Source organism: Furipterus horrens, unplaced genomic scaffold, assembly GCF_987537825.1.
Source record: "Furipterus horrens unplaced genomic scaffold, mFurHor1.1.pri manual_scaffold_2, whole genome shotgun sequence".
NCBI classification, from domain to species: Eukaryota; Metazoa; Chordata; class Mammalia; order Chiroptera; family Furipteridae; genus Furipterus; species Furipterus horrens.
The window spans coordinates 46,243,526-46,255,739 of record NW_028327172.1 but is presented as its reverse complement, the minus strand read 5'-3'; the positions used below and the strand labels follow the sequence as shown (position 1 = coordinate 46,255,739).

The 12,214-nt window shown below is 45.3% G+C and overlaps 1 protein-coding gene across 2 annotated transcripts in view; it reads right to left on the bottom strand.

The window, feature by feature from the left end:
• Positions 1 to 4,957: 4,957 nt before the first annotated feature.
• Positions 4,958 to 12,214, bottom strand: part of PPME1 (protein phosphatase methylesterase 1) — a 50,365-nt gene continuing 43,108 nt past the window's right edge. Inside the window, exons 11-14 of one of the 2 annotated variants that reach the window (XM_090265461.1) lie at positions 12,161 to 12,205; positions 8,107 to 8,171; positions 7,433 to 7,500; positions 4,958 to 6,166 (exon numbers count right to left, since the gene is read on the bottom strand). In XM_090265461.1, coding sequence (XP_090121587.1) covers positions 6,148 to 6,166; positions 7,433 to 7,500; positions 8,107 to 8,171; positions 12,161 to 12,205 — 197 coding nt within the window. In that variant the 3' untranslated portion in view covers positions 4,958 to 6,147. The other variant, XM_090265462.1, reaches the window with a different exon arrangement.

Genomic DNA, 12,214 nt, shown 5'->3' with positions numbered 1-12,214 from the left:
AAATCAAAAATTATATTAAATATTCTTTTAAAAATTACACAATGGTCCCTGAGGGGGCACCATCAGCCTAGAAACTCACACAATGCTCTCCAGGTTCCAGGGCTCTGGAATCTCTATTTTTGACTCTCTTGCCACTAAAAAAGGAAACAGGAATTGTCAGCTGCTCACCCCCAAGGAGCAAAGCTGTCTACCCTGCTGCCTCTGCTCAAATCTTTCTATGGGAGCCACTGAGCCTCATGAGCCTGCTGGTGTGTGGGGTCAGAGAGAGATTTCTTGTGGCCTCAAGTCCCTCTGGCTCTTAGGGTTGTGGGCATGGGGACAGGCAAGGCAAGCCTCCAGCAGCAGCGACAGCCAGCATGAGCCCACATGCCTGACTCCAAAGCTCCCAGTGGGGGCTCACTCTCTCCCTCCCTATCTGGCTGCCTTGGAATGCAAAAAATTAGAGGAACACAATGAGGTACCACTTCACACTTACTACGATGGTTGTAATTTTTTTTAATGAACTAAGTATTGGAAAGGTGTGGGGAAATTGGAACCCTCATGCATTGCTGATAGGAATGTAAATGATGCAGCTGCTGTAGGAAGTGGTTTTGGTGGTTCCTCAAAAAGTTAACAATAGAATTACCACATGACCAGTAATACCTCTCCTAGGTATACATCCAAAAGAATTAAAAGCAAGGACTCAAGCAGGTATTTTTATCCCTTGTTCATAGCAGCATCATTCACAAAAGCCGAATAGTGGAAACAACCCAAGTACATATCAAAAGATGAATGGATAAACAAAATGCGGCACACACATGCAGTGGAATACCACTCAGCCACAAAGATGAATGAAATTCTGATATATGCTACAACATGGCTGGACCCTGAAAACATGCTAATAAACTAGACCCAGAACGACAGATATTATATGATTCCACTTGTATGAGCCACCTGGCATAGGCAAATTCAAAGAGAAAACAAAATATAAAGGTTCCCAAGGTCGAGGAGAAGGGAGAAAGGAAGAAGTTATTGTTTTGTTTTTAAGATTTTATTTATTTTTAGAGAGAGGGAAGGGAAGGAAAAACAAACAACAAAGTGAGAGAGAAACATCGACTGGTTGCCTCTCTTAGGCACCATGACCAGGGACCAAACCCGCAACCCAGGAATGTGCCCTGACCAGGAATTGAACTGGTGACCCTCCGCTTTGCAGGACAATGGTCAAGCAACTGAGTCACACGGGTCAGGGTGGGAAGTTAATGTTTAGCAGTACAGAATTTAGATTGAGGATGATGAAAACTTTAAAGATACTGATGAGTGGTGCACAGCATTGTGAATGTGATTAATGCCACTTAATTGTACACTTAAAATGATAAATACTATGTCATGTATATTTTATCACAATTGGAAAAAGGCTATTAATAAATCTGACAAGGACATTCCTAGGCCAGGGGAGGGTCAGCACTTAGGCACCAAATGCACAGCAAGTTTAACTCTTCTGCTTGAGAGCTGTCCCACTTGGTGGACTGGGGAGAACTCAGTGGACCTTGGATCTAATGGTTTTTGCCTTGGTTCCCCTCCTTTTGGAATTACCCATCATCTCCTCATCTTCTTAGCACCATGGTACTTACTGCTTCCCACCCTGACTACTGCAGGAAGCACATCTTGCTATATTTTGTATACTTGTTTATTTGAACCCTCATGACACCTTGTGATTTAAGGATTATCAGCCCCCTTTTTTGGATAAGGAATCTAAGTTCTGAAAGAAGTGCTGTGCCAATGGTCCCCAGCTATTAAGTGGCTGAGTGCCTGTCACCACTAGTGAGTACCTGTTACCAGGCCCCAATCTCCTCATCTGCCTCACCCCCAACTCTTTTCTGGTGTTGCCTCGGAGTTCTGTGGCTTGAGCCCGAGCACAAACTCTGTGGCCTTGGGCAAGTCACTCTCCTTATTAGAGATTTCGTTTTCTCATCTGTAGGATGGCACTGCTAATCTGCCTGCCCTACCCACTCCACAGAATTGTGAGATCTCAAAGGATGCAAATGTGCTTTATAAATAGTACATGCAGTATTGTGTAAGTTAGTCTAAGCTTAAATTGGATTAGTCATCAATATGTGGCACCATCATTGATCATCAGGAAAAAAACTTCCTCTCCCAACACAACTACTCAGTTAACTGTTCCCTCCATCCACATGTAAGAAGCCAGCCACTGGCTAGTCTCAGGTTCCAAGGTTTTGTCTGGCTACAGGCTAGGGTTTTCTAGCAAACTGCTGGGAGAGAAAGCCAGCTCTAGGAATAACGCAGCCTCTTGAATTTACATAACTTTCTGAGCCCTGGAACCAGAGTGAGAATGTGTTGATTCTGGCTGCTGATGAGGCAGCCAGCTAGGGCAGGAGAAGAGTTGGCTCAAAGCTTACAAATAACACACTGTTCTTGCAGAAAAAGAGTGTGGCTGCTTTTTGCTTTTTCTACTCCTTTTGCAGACTCTCTTGTTGTTTTTCCCTTGGTAATGTCTTGACCTATTAACTCCCTACCCCTAGTTCTGATGACATACCCTTGAATCCAACTTAAGGGTCCCTGCACCTCACTGTCCAAATCAGTTTGTCTTGTTCATTCCACCTCCAAAATCTTGAGCCTGTCGCCTCCTCTTCTCCCTGCAGGCACTGCCCTAGGTAAATGTGCCACTGCCTTTCACATGGACTACAATTGCCTCTTTGCTGAACTCCCTGCCTTGAGTCTGGTGCAGACCAATCCATCTACACAGTAACTCCAGACAACTCTCCATTCTTGCCACTCAAGGCCTTTAAGTCCTGCCTCCGGGTGCCTCTCACACATCACAGTCTCTGCTCCAGCCACACTAATCACACTAATCTACCTGTTCTCAGACTGACTTTCAAGTCTCCTGGGCTTGAGTATGCTGTCCCCGCTACCTGCAATGTATTTCCTTTCCCTCTCTACCTTGTGATGACGCTTCAAAGCTGAACTCAAATGCTACTTTTGTGAAAACTTTTCTGACCTGTTTCCAAAAGTTTATCGCAAAATTTGCCTACTTTCTTTTTTCAGTGTGTGAGAGAGAGACAGAAAGACCTTTAGTTTGACCCAAACATGCTCTTCTGGCTCTTCTGGCTCTGTAGCAACCCTTCACTTAAAAGGTGCAGGGGTTCTCCTTTATTCCCTGAGTTCACAGTGCTGATCTGTAGGCTCAAGGATGTTGTTACAGTCAACACATAGTGGGTGCTCATTAAACACATGTTGCATGTACATACAAATGGTTCCTTATCCACTGGGCTCTAGTGAAATGCTCAACAGACAAAGATGCTGCCACTTCCCAGCATAAGGACACAAAGAATAAGGGAGTGACTAACACAGTACCTAACACAAAGCTCAGTGAACATTTCATTCATTCTTAGTCTCCATCCATCAAGCCTGAAGAAGCCAATTTCCTTGGTCCCTCTTGCTCTTTTAAGTCCAGTATCTGAACTAAAATGACCTTTTCCCAGTGACCCATGCATTGTCCTGGAGGCAGTAATGAAGAGGAACAACTAGGTTTGAATTCTGACAGTCACTTCTGAGCTGTGTGAACTTGGACCTGCCTACCAGTGAAAGGAGCATAACATCACTTGCCTCATAGGATTGCTGTCAGGATTAAATGAGATGTGTGTAAAGTAAACTAGATGATGATCAAATTTTGATGACTATTTTAACTTGCCTGGTGAAGGGAAGTAGCCTGGTCCTTGAAAACCATGCATGTGATCATGCTGCCCCCCTGTGGACAAAGGGCACACAGCCCCACAAAGGGACACCTCCTCTCTCCAAGGGATTGGTGGGAGAAATGAGATCACACACAAGCACTTTCCTTCTATGCTGGGGAGCCCATGCTTTACCCTGAAATATTTAGTGAACATCTAAACCAGAACATCTCAGAATTAACATGCTTGCTAAATACAGATCAATTCTTACTCAATAGGTCTGGGGTGGGGACAAAATATTTAAGCTTCCAAACAATACTGATGCTTCTAGACCATTTTGAGTGATAAAGGTCCTAATGTGGGAGTGGCATGACAGGAACTATTTATTAGGTGCCTCCCGTGCCAGTTTCTGAGAGAGCAGTTAACCTGTATGAACTATGTAGTCCTCAAGACGCTGTGGGTAGGTACTCTTGGTCCCCTTTTCAGATGAGGAAACTGCAGCACACAATGTAGTTATCTCATACAAACCGTGACAGCTGGGCCTTGGGTTCTAATTTAGGCAGCCTGGCCCCAAAGCCTTCCAGGAGGAGACTCCAACAGTGGGTAGAGGACGACCAAGGGAGGGGCTGTAGCAGGGAATCAGCAAGAGCATTGAAGTGATCTGAGACATGAGGCCTCAGCTAGGGCAGGGCTGTGGGCTTACCGCAGGTCTGGTGGTCGACCGGATATGGATGTAAGAGAGCGAGCTGACTAGGGAGCTCTGGCTGCCTGGTTTGGACAACTGGAGAGATGGTGCCACCTACCAACTACCGAGCCAGGAAACATGGGAGGAATAACAAGCTAGTTTTAGGAGGAAGGTAAATTCAGTTTTAGAAAAATGGTCAACATGAGTGGCTTTTGGTCACTAGGAGGAGGCAGATGGACCTAAGTGTCTAGAGCTCAGGAGATGATCTGGGGGTTGTGGACAAAGTATGGGTATTGGCAGATATAAAGCCATGAGTGGCTGAGGTCATGTGAACAGTGCACAGACATCCTGTTCCAAGCCCAAGTTGCCACAGCAGCTAATCTGAAGAGATAGGACTAGAATCCAGGTTTCCCTGGCTGCTGTGGAGGCTGGCCCTGTCCATCCCACTGGGCATTCCAGATCTGGGAAGCAGGCAGAGCATATAATGCTGATGGGCTTCAGGAAAGGGGTTTCTGGAGCTCTATGGTAACTAAATCCAATGAGCTGTCCCCTGCCCCCAGATCAGTAGAAATAAAGACAACTTCATAGAGAAAGACTAGATCAATAAAGGTTGGGAGATATTTATTTTCTTTAACAAGGTCATAAATAACAAAGAAACAAAGTAGGTCCCAGACTCCGGACCGTGCAGCAGGACAGGAATAGGAAGTTGTTGGGTGGAAAGGTGGAGGGGGCTACGCATCAGCTAAGATAGTCACAGAAAAGATGGGCTGCAGGAGACTGCCCCTCCCTGCTCTTGGAAACGGTGCGCCTGGGCAGCAGGGGGAGCCGCAGTGCTGTGATGTGGCAGCTGGAAGAGGGCAAAGAGGGGATGCTGGGCTGTACTGTTGCTGTGAAGAGTGACATGGAAACCACGAATGACAGAGATAAGCTGTGGGGGTGAAGAGGTAAGCGGGCACTCTGCACACCTCCAGGGACCAATTATGAAAATGGTTAAATCTGATTCTTAAAAACTGCACAGGCTTTTTAGCCTGTGGCTTTGTGCATGGGCTGTACTTAACCTGGGTTGCTGTGACAGGTGAGGGCTCAAGAGGCCCCTGGAACAACCTGGCCTCAGCCCAGGGCAGGTGCCCAGACATGTGGGAGTGGGGTGGTGGGCTCTCCCCGGATGGGAGGCCATGTGCTTGAACTGGCTGAACCTGATTTTCAGGCTGGTTTCTTGTAATGTCACCCATCACCCATCCTTGTACCTAAGAATTAGATCCTGGACTCCATGGGTCTTCCAAGGCTGGAAGAGTAAGACTGGGATAAAAAGGTACCTGACTGGAATTTTATTTGAAAGGGAAAAATTAGGACCACCCTGTGCATGGCCCATCCCTTGAGGTAGGGCAAGACCATGCCAAGAACAATCTCAAGGAATGGAGGTCCCTGAGCCTGGGGAGACATTTGGACCCAGGTGCATTGCCTAATGCCAGGAATAGGGGCCCAGCATGGCAGTTCTGATGGAGGCTTTACCCTAGGTAAGGCAGGGCGAACAGGCAGACCCCTGAACAGGAAAGGGGTAGGATCTGGGGAGCCTTGGGCTAGGGAGGCTGATGGTGGTCAAAGGCTCTGGAAAACAATGCTTTTGGCAGAAATACATGAAAGGGTTTGTACATCTGGGATGCCCGTCTATAGGGAGCCGGTGTCACATGGTCGGGCAGAATGGTGACGAGGAGACAGCGGCATCACAGTGGCCTCTGGTGCGATGTATTTACAACAGAGCTCAATGTTGAGAAAGGGGCGAATGGCAGGTCACTAACAGCCAGGAAACACACTGTAAAAAGTGGAAAGAGAAGGGAAAACAAATGTACCCTGTCTCCTCCAGGAAGCCCTTCCTAATGACCACCAAGGCCCTTGCAGATCTGTCCCACCTCCCACAGCCACATTCAGGGTTATACACAGGGTTTGCTCTCAGGGTACTGCTGATTTGACCAAAGCTCCAAATGGTCGAGGGGCCCCAAACACTCCTTACTAAGAGAAAGTAAGTCTTTACTATTGATTCTTGGGATCCACCAATGGCCAGCTGCCTGAGGGGTGGCTCACTGTGCCAGGCTGCTGTCATCCTCTCCAAGGCCTACCCTGCCCTGTCATCCTCACTCTCAGGCCCAGTTCTCTAACGCAGAAGCCATTTCTTTTTCTTCAACATGTCGTCTTCTTCAAAATTCCTGAGGGTGGGGAACAGGTTCTCCTAGACCCTCACCAAAACCAGATAAGAGACTTTCCAACTTGCAGACCTGACTCCTCAACAGGCTGTGGGCTCTCTGAGGATCGGGAGCCTTCTGCAGCACTAAGAGCTCCTTGAGGTGGGGTCATAACCATGTGGTTTTGGTCAGCATGCGTCTCTGCTTCCTCCTTCTCAACAAAGAGCCCAAATGTGTCTCCCTGATAAGATGAAGGGCATCCTAAGATGAGGGGCATCCTCTTCCCTCTAGACCAGTGATTCTCAACTGGAAGTGATTTTGCCTTCTTTGAGATATTTGGTAAATGTGGAGACATTTTTGCTTGTCACAGCTGTAAGTGTAGGGGGTGCTACTGGCTTTTTGTGCATAGAGGCTAAGGATGTTGTTAGACATCCTATAACACACAGGGCAGCCCCAATACCAAGGATTACCGTCCCTAAATGTCTACAGTGCTGAGGCTGGAAATCCTGCTCTGGATCTCTACACAGCCTCCATGCCCTGCCCTGCCTTCCTCAGTAGTAGGGCAGAAGGCACACAGAACTTCTCTAAGTGCCTGGGAAAGGACTGATTCCCATCCCAGCCTCCTCAGACAAGGACCACCTCTGTAAGTGCATATCGTGGTGGGAGGTGAGGGACAAGGCGCAATTTAATACCTCAGCTCAGCAACAACCCACTGGACCAGAGAACACAAATACACGATGACACTGCAGAAACACACATGTCAGGGCTCTGTGTGAGGAGGAAGCAGAATGGCATGGTGACCCAACCAGGCAGGGTTAAAGAAGATTATTTACAACAAAAATCTTTTTGTTGGAGTTGGCCGGCATTGTTGGGCTCCTTAAACCTTTGTACTTCCTTACCACTGGAATCCACCGATGGGCTCCGCAAACCTGTGCCGGATCAGGAAAGTGGCAACAGCTTCAGCTACCTACAAAACAGAGATTCCAAGCCATATGAAGGTTAGCAATGGGCCTCAGCCTTGGCGGTCCTGTGGGCTTCTGTTGGAAGGTTAGGCTCTATATTGAACTCATGGGTCCTATTGGTCTGGGGAGCTTGAGATCAGAAGGACCCGGGTCCTGCTGGGGCTAGGATAATCCTCCCATCTCTGCAGGAATGGCTCCAGAGAAGACAAAAGGCATCATGGGAAAACTTATTTATTCCCTTAGAGTTTCAAAGTACCTTTTTCCAATAGAGGGGGTGCTTCTTATTAATTCATAACTGTTACCCTAATTACTCCTTTTTCTATCTGGCTTTTGGGGATAAATGGGAAAGTAGAGCTTAAGATCTTAACCACAGGGTCCCAGGATAAAATAGCAGGGTGTCAGTACCTCCTCAGCTCATACACAAAAAGACAAGACCACAGACAGCTGCGAGGGAGGGGTGTGGGGAGCTGGTGGAGTTGCGTCTGTGCAGGCCCCACAACAGCTGCAGGTGACACAGACTGATTCCAGGGTATGTTCTATCTTCTGTGAAACCCAAGGTCACTCTCCCAGATGTCCTCACAACTCTCACAGTCATCAAGCATTAGACCCACCTTGTCTGGGGCATCCTCATGGACTGCGTGGCCACACTGAGGTAGCACCTGCATCTGAAACTTCCCTGGAGAGGAAACAAACCCAGGCAAACTCAGGGACTAAAACAGCTCTCTCTCCTATCACCTCTGCAGCCTTACAGGGCACTCCAGGAGCCCAGGACCTCGCCCTCCCTCTCTCCCCCAATACTAAACCCAGTTACCAAGCCTCTGAGAACAACGGTAATACCTGTCATTGTAATCTCGGACTAATCATTTCCCCTTCACTGCTTCCTTCTGCAACTATTTAATGTGCATTTACTCTAGGCCAGACATATAGGGAGGAAGAGTTTCTATTTTCAGGGGACTTACTGTAGTCTAGAGGGGAAGCAAAACACAAGAACCAACATTTTAATGCAACACGTAGTTCCTATGATTAAACTGTGCACATGGAACTGGAAGAATATAAGAAAAGGAGCTTCACAATCAAATAGGGATCCAGGGAGGCTTCCCACACAGAAAAAAATAGCCTACACAAGGGAAGGAGGATGAAATGGTATTTGTTTCAAGAAATAAAACATTTGGCATGGTGCTTGTGAGAGTTAATAATGAGGCTGGAAAGATAAGCAAGGACCATATCATTAAGGGTTTTGTAAGCTATATTAAGGATTGTGAAATTTATTATGACAGCAATTTACGATTAGAGTGCTTAACTATGTTCCAGACACTGTACTAAGCACTTCCTCATACTGTCTTGTGGAGCACTATAAGCTCACTATTAATGTGATAGCTATCAATAGTAGTCACAGGTCAGAGGTGATCAATAAAGCAAGATTCCTGAGCAGACTAAAGGATATGGGACCGATAACTCCTGAAGGTGGAGGAAGCAGACACTCAAGAGCCTCAGTATCTTGATCATTTACAAAATAAGGGAGTAAGCTCTGAAAGCCCTCCTGGTCATTACATTCTGTGATTCTTACCCCAGGTACACAGTGCTTTAAAATTTTTTCAAAATACTCTGCTACTCATGTTTTAAGTTGATTCTCAAATCTACCCTATAAAACTAAGCAGGATAAATACTGAAATTCTTTTTTGAGATGATAAAACTGACTGAGACCATGATTAGTCAAGTGATTTGCCCAAAGTAGGTTAATTAGTAGAGGAATTAAGACCATTCCATTCAGCAAGGCCCAGCTTATGGCCCTCCTCTTGCAGTAAGCTGCCCTGGTACTCCAGACTACTCCCCTCTCCCTTGTATCTCTTCATGTATTACTATGAATTCATTTGAATCCCAACAGAGTAGTATGCAACCCTCTTGCTTTGTAAGCTTATATTTGATATGCCACTGGTGCTTGTCTCCCCAGGAGTGTATAGTTTCTGTAAGGTCAGAGGCTAGAATCATTACTTGCTCTGTATATTCCTAATAGGGCCCAACACAGAGCAAGACATTGACAAAGTATTGATACTTAATAAGTCCTGGATGAGTGAATAACTGAGTGAATGACCTGATAAAATCTAAAACTCCAACCACCCTGGGATTAATGATTAAGGATGCAGTTTTCATTCCTCTTTGAAAGAACTGGTATAAGGAATCAAGGAGAATTCACACATACTAACAATACTATGTCCAGTACACATAAAATAATGTGATCATAGGCAATCCCCACAATTATTCTATGAGGTGGACACATTTCCAAACCCTCCCTTCTCATCTTACAGATGAGGAACCCTAATTTTAAAGGACCTAAATTATTTACCCAAATTGTACCATGAATGAGTGCTGGGTTTCAGGATTCTATAACTAATTCAGTTGGTTTAAACACAATGCTGGTTTAGACACCCTGGCTGGGGTGGCTCAGTGGATTGAGTGCCGGCCTGAGAACAAAAAGTCACCTGTTCGATTCCCAGTCAGGGCATATGTCTGGGTTGCAGGCCAGGTCCCCAGATGGGGGCGTGTGAGAGGCAACCACACAGTGATGTTTCTCTCCCTCTCTCCCTCCCTTCCCCTCTCTAAAAATAATTAAATAAAATCTTCTAAAAAATATAAACACAGTGCTGGGAAGGCTGAGCTTAGGAATCTATGCCAACTTATCTATTTCCCTTTGCTTCAAGGAATGTCCCTCATTCTAGCCATTTAGTCTCTATACTTATGAGATAGTTTGAAAGAGAAGGTGGCCTTGGCATAATTCTTCCTGGAGAAGCTGAGAAATCATTACTGCTTCCTGAACACAGTAAAGTTATCATCTGTCACTCTTACTTCACCCACATTTTCTCATTTAAACCTCACGCAGATATGTATATTGAGATATATCATTATCTCCATTTTATAGATGAAAAAACTCTGCATTAAAGGAGTTAGCAATTCATCCAGGCCACAAAATCAGCAATAGGGATTTAAACCCAGAACTGTCTGATCCAACGCTGGTGACACTGCTTCCAAATGCTAGGCCAGTCCTGATCAACTGCTTTTGGAGCATATCAGGGGCCATGTTTGAGTCTTCTGTCTGCCCAGCATCAAGTATAGGTCATGCACAGAAAATGTGCTTAGAAAAGGCTTTCTTGAATTGAATTCAAGCAAAGGGACTTGAGCTCAGAATTACCAACATCAGTGCTGTAAAAATCACACAGCCTCAGTCTATGGTCCTCCAGGCTTCAGTACACTATGTACTTGGAGAAAGGAAAAGGTATGAGGGCCTGGGGCCAAAGTTTGAGAAATCATTCAAGAGCCTTTGAACAAGCACTGTGAGGGAATACAGCCCCTTTCCTGTGGAGAGCTTCAAGACAGCTGAAAGAACAGTTTGAGGGGCCCATGAAATAGCCAAGTGGAGCTGTCCAACAGGTTTGGTACATGCGTTAGATCTGACACTCAGAAGAGAAGAGGTATGAGTTGAACGCTTAGCTCTGGGAGCTATGAGGGTGTAAACAGAAGCCATGAGATTGCCTAAGGACAGTAAGTAGAAAAGAAGAGAATCCATTTAAGCCTGAAACACTGGCCTTGGGGTTTGCACCTCTTGTTCCCATCACCCAAAAGGTGCCAATGCCCCCTGACTTCTTCACCTTCTCCAAGCCTTTCATCCATATGAAAACAAGAGCCTGCACAAAATTGGTCCCACTGCCTCCACTGTCATCTGGCCAACACACCTGGGCCTGAGCACAACACGGCACTGTCCTACTCATTAACCTCATGTTGCCTATGAAGCTGCCATCAATTTTCTCATTTTATAGACTGAGAAAACTAAAGCTAAGGCAGGTCAAGTAGCTAGCCCAGCATCAAAAAATTAGTAGGAAAGAAGCAGTACTCAAATCCAGTTCTCCAAAGCTCAGAGCACTTGCTTTTACCAACCACCTCACCATGCTGTCTTCTAAATACAGTTTACACTTTTTTGTATCTGGATTATCTTGGTCCTTGCCCTTTCCTAAGACTTCTAACAATAATAAAAATATTGGTAAATATTCAGAATATCTCCTTTCACAATATTATATACCTACAGAGTACCTTATAGTTTATAATCCCTTTTTTCAAGAACATTGCCTCAGTTTAGCCTTTACAACTCTGAGATGTAAGTGGCACTGTAATTCTCAATTTTAGAAGGGGAAAACAACTGAAGCTCAGAAAAGAGAAATTCTTGCCAATAATCATACAGTGGGTCAGGAGCAGAGCTAAATGCCAAATTTGGGTCTAACTCTAAAGCTCAAGCTCTCTCCACTGTATCTCACCATCTCAGAGTATTAATTTCCATATGACTCTGTCCCTTTTTAGCCTTCAGAGAATAATCAAGGGCAGCGATTTTCAACTGGTGTGCCGCAAGAATTTTTAAAACATGCAATATCTGACTATTTAGTCAGGGGCACTGACCTCTTTTCCCTTAGATTGTCAAATTTAAAAGAAAATGACAGCAGCCAACACAACAACAGCCATCCAGTGTGAATGAATCAAAATTATACCTATTTTTTTGTCAGGTCATCAACAATATGACTTTTTGGTGTGCCACAGAATTTTAGTAATTAGTTTATGTGTGACATGAGATGAAAAAGTTGAAAACCACTGACCTACGGATATAATTTTTTGATGACTTACCCTGCATTTGCCCAATAGTCAGATCTTTATCCAATCTATCAACACCTAGAAAAA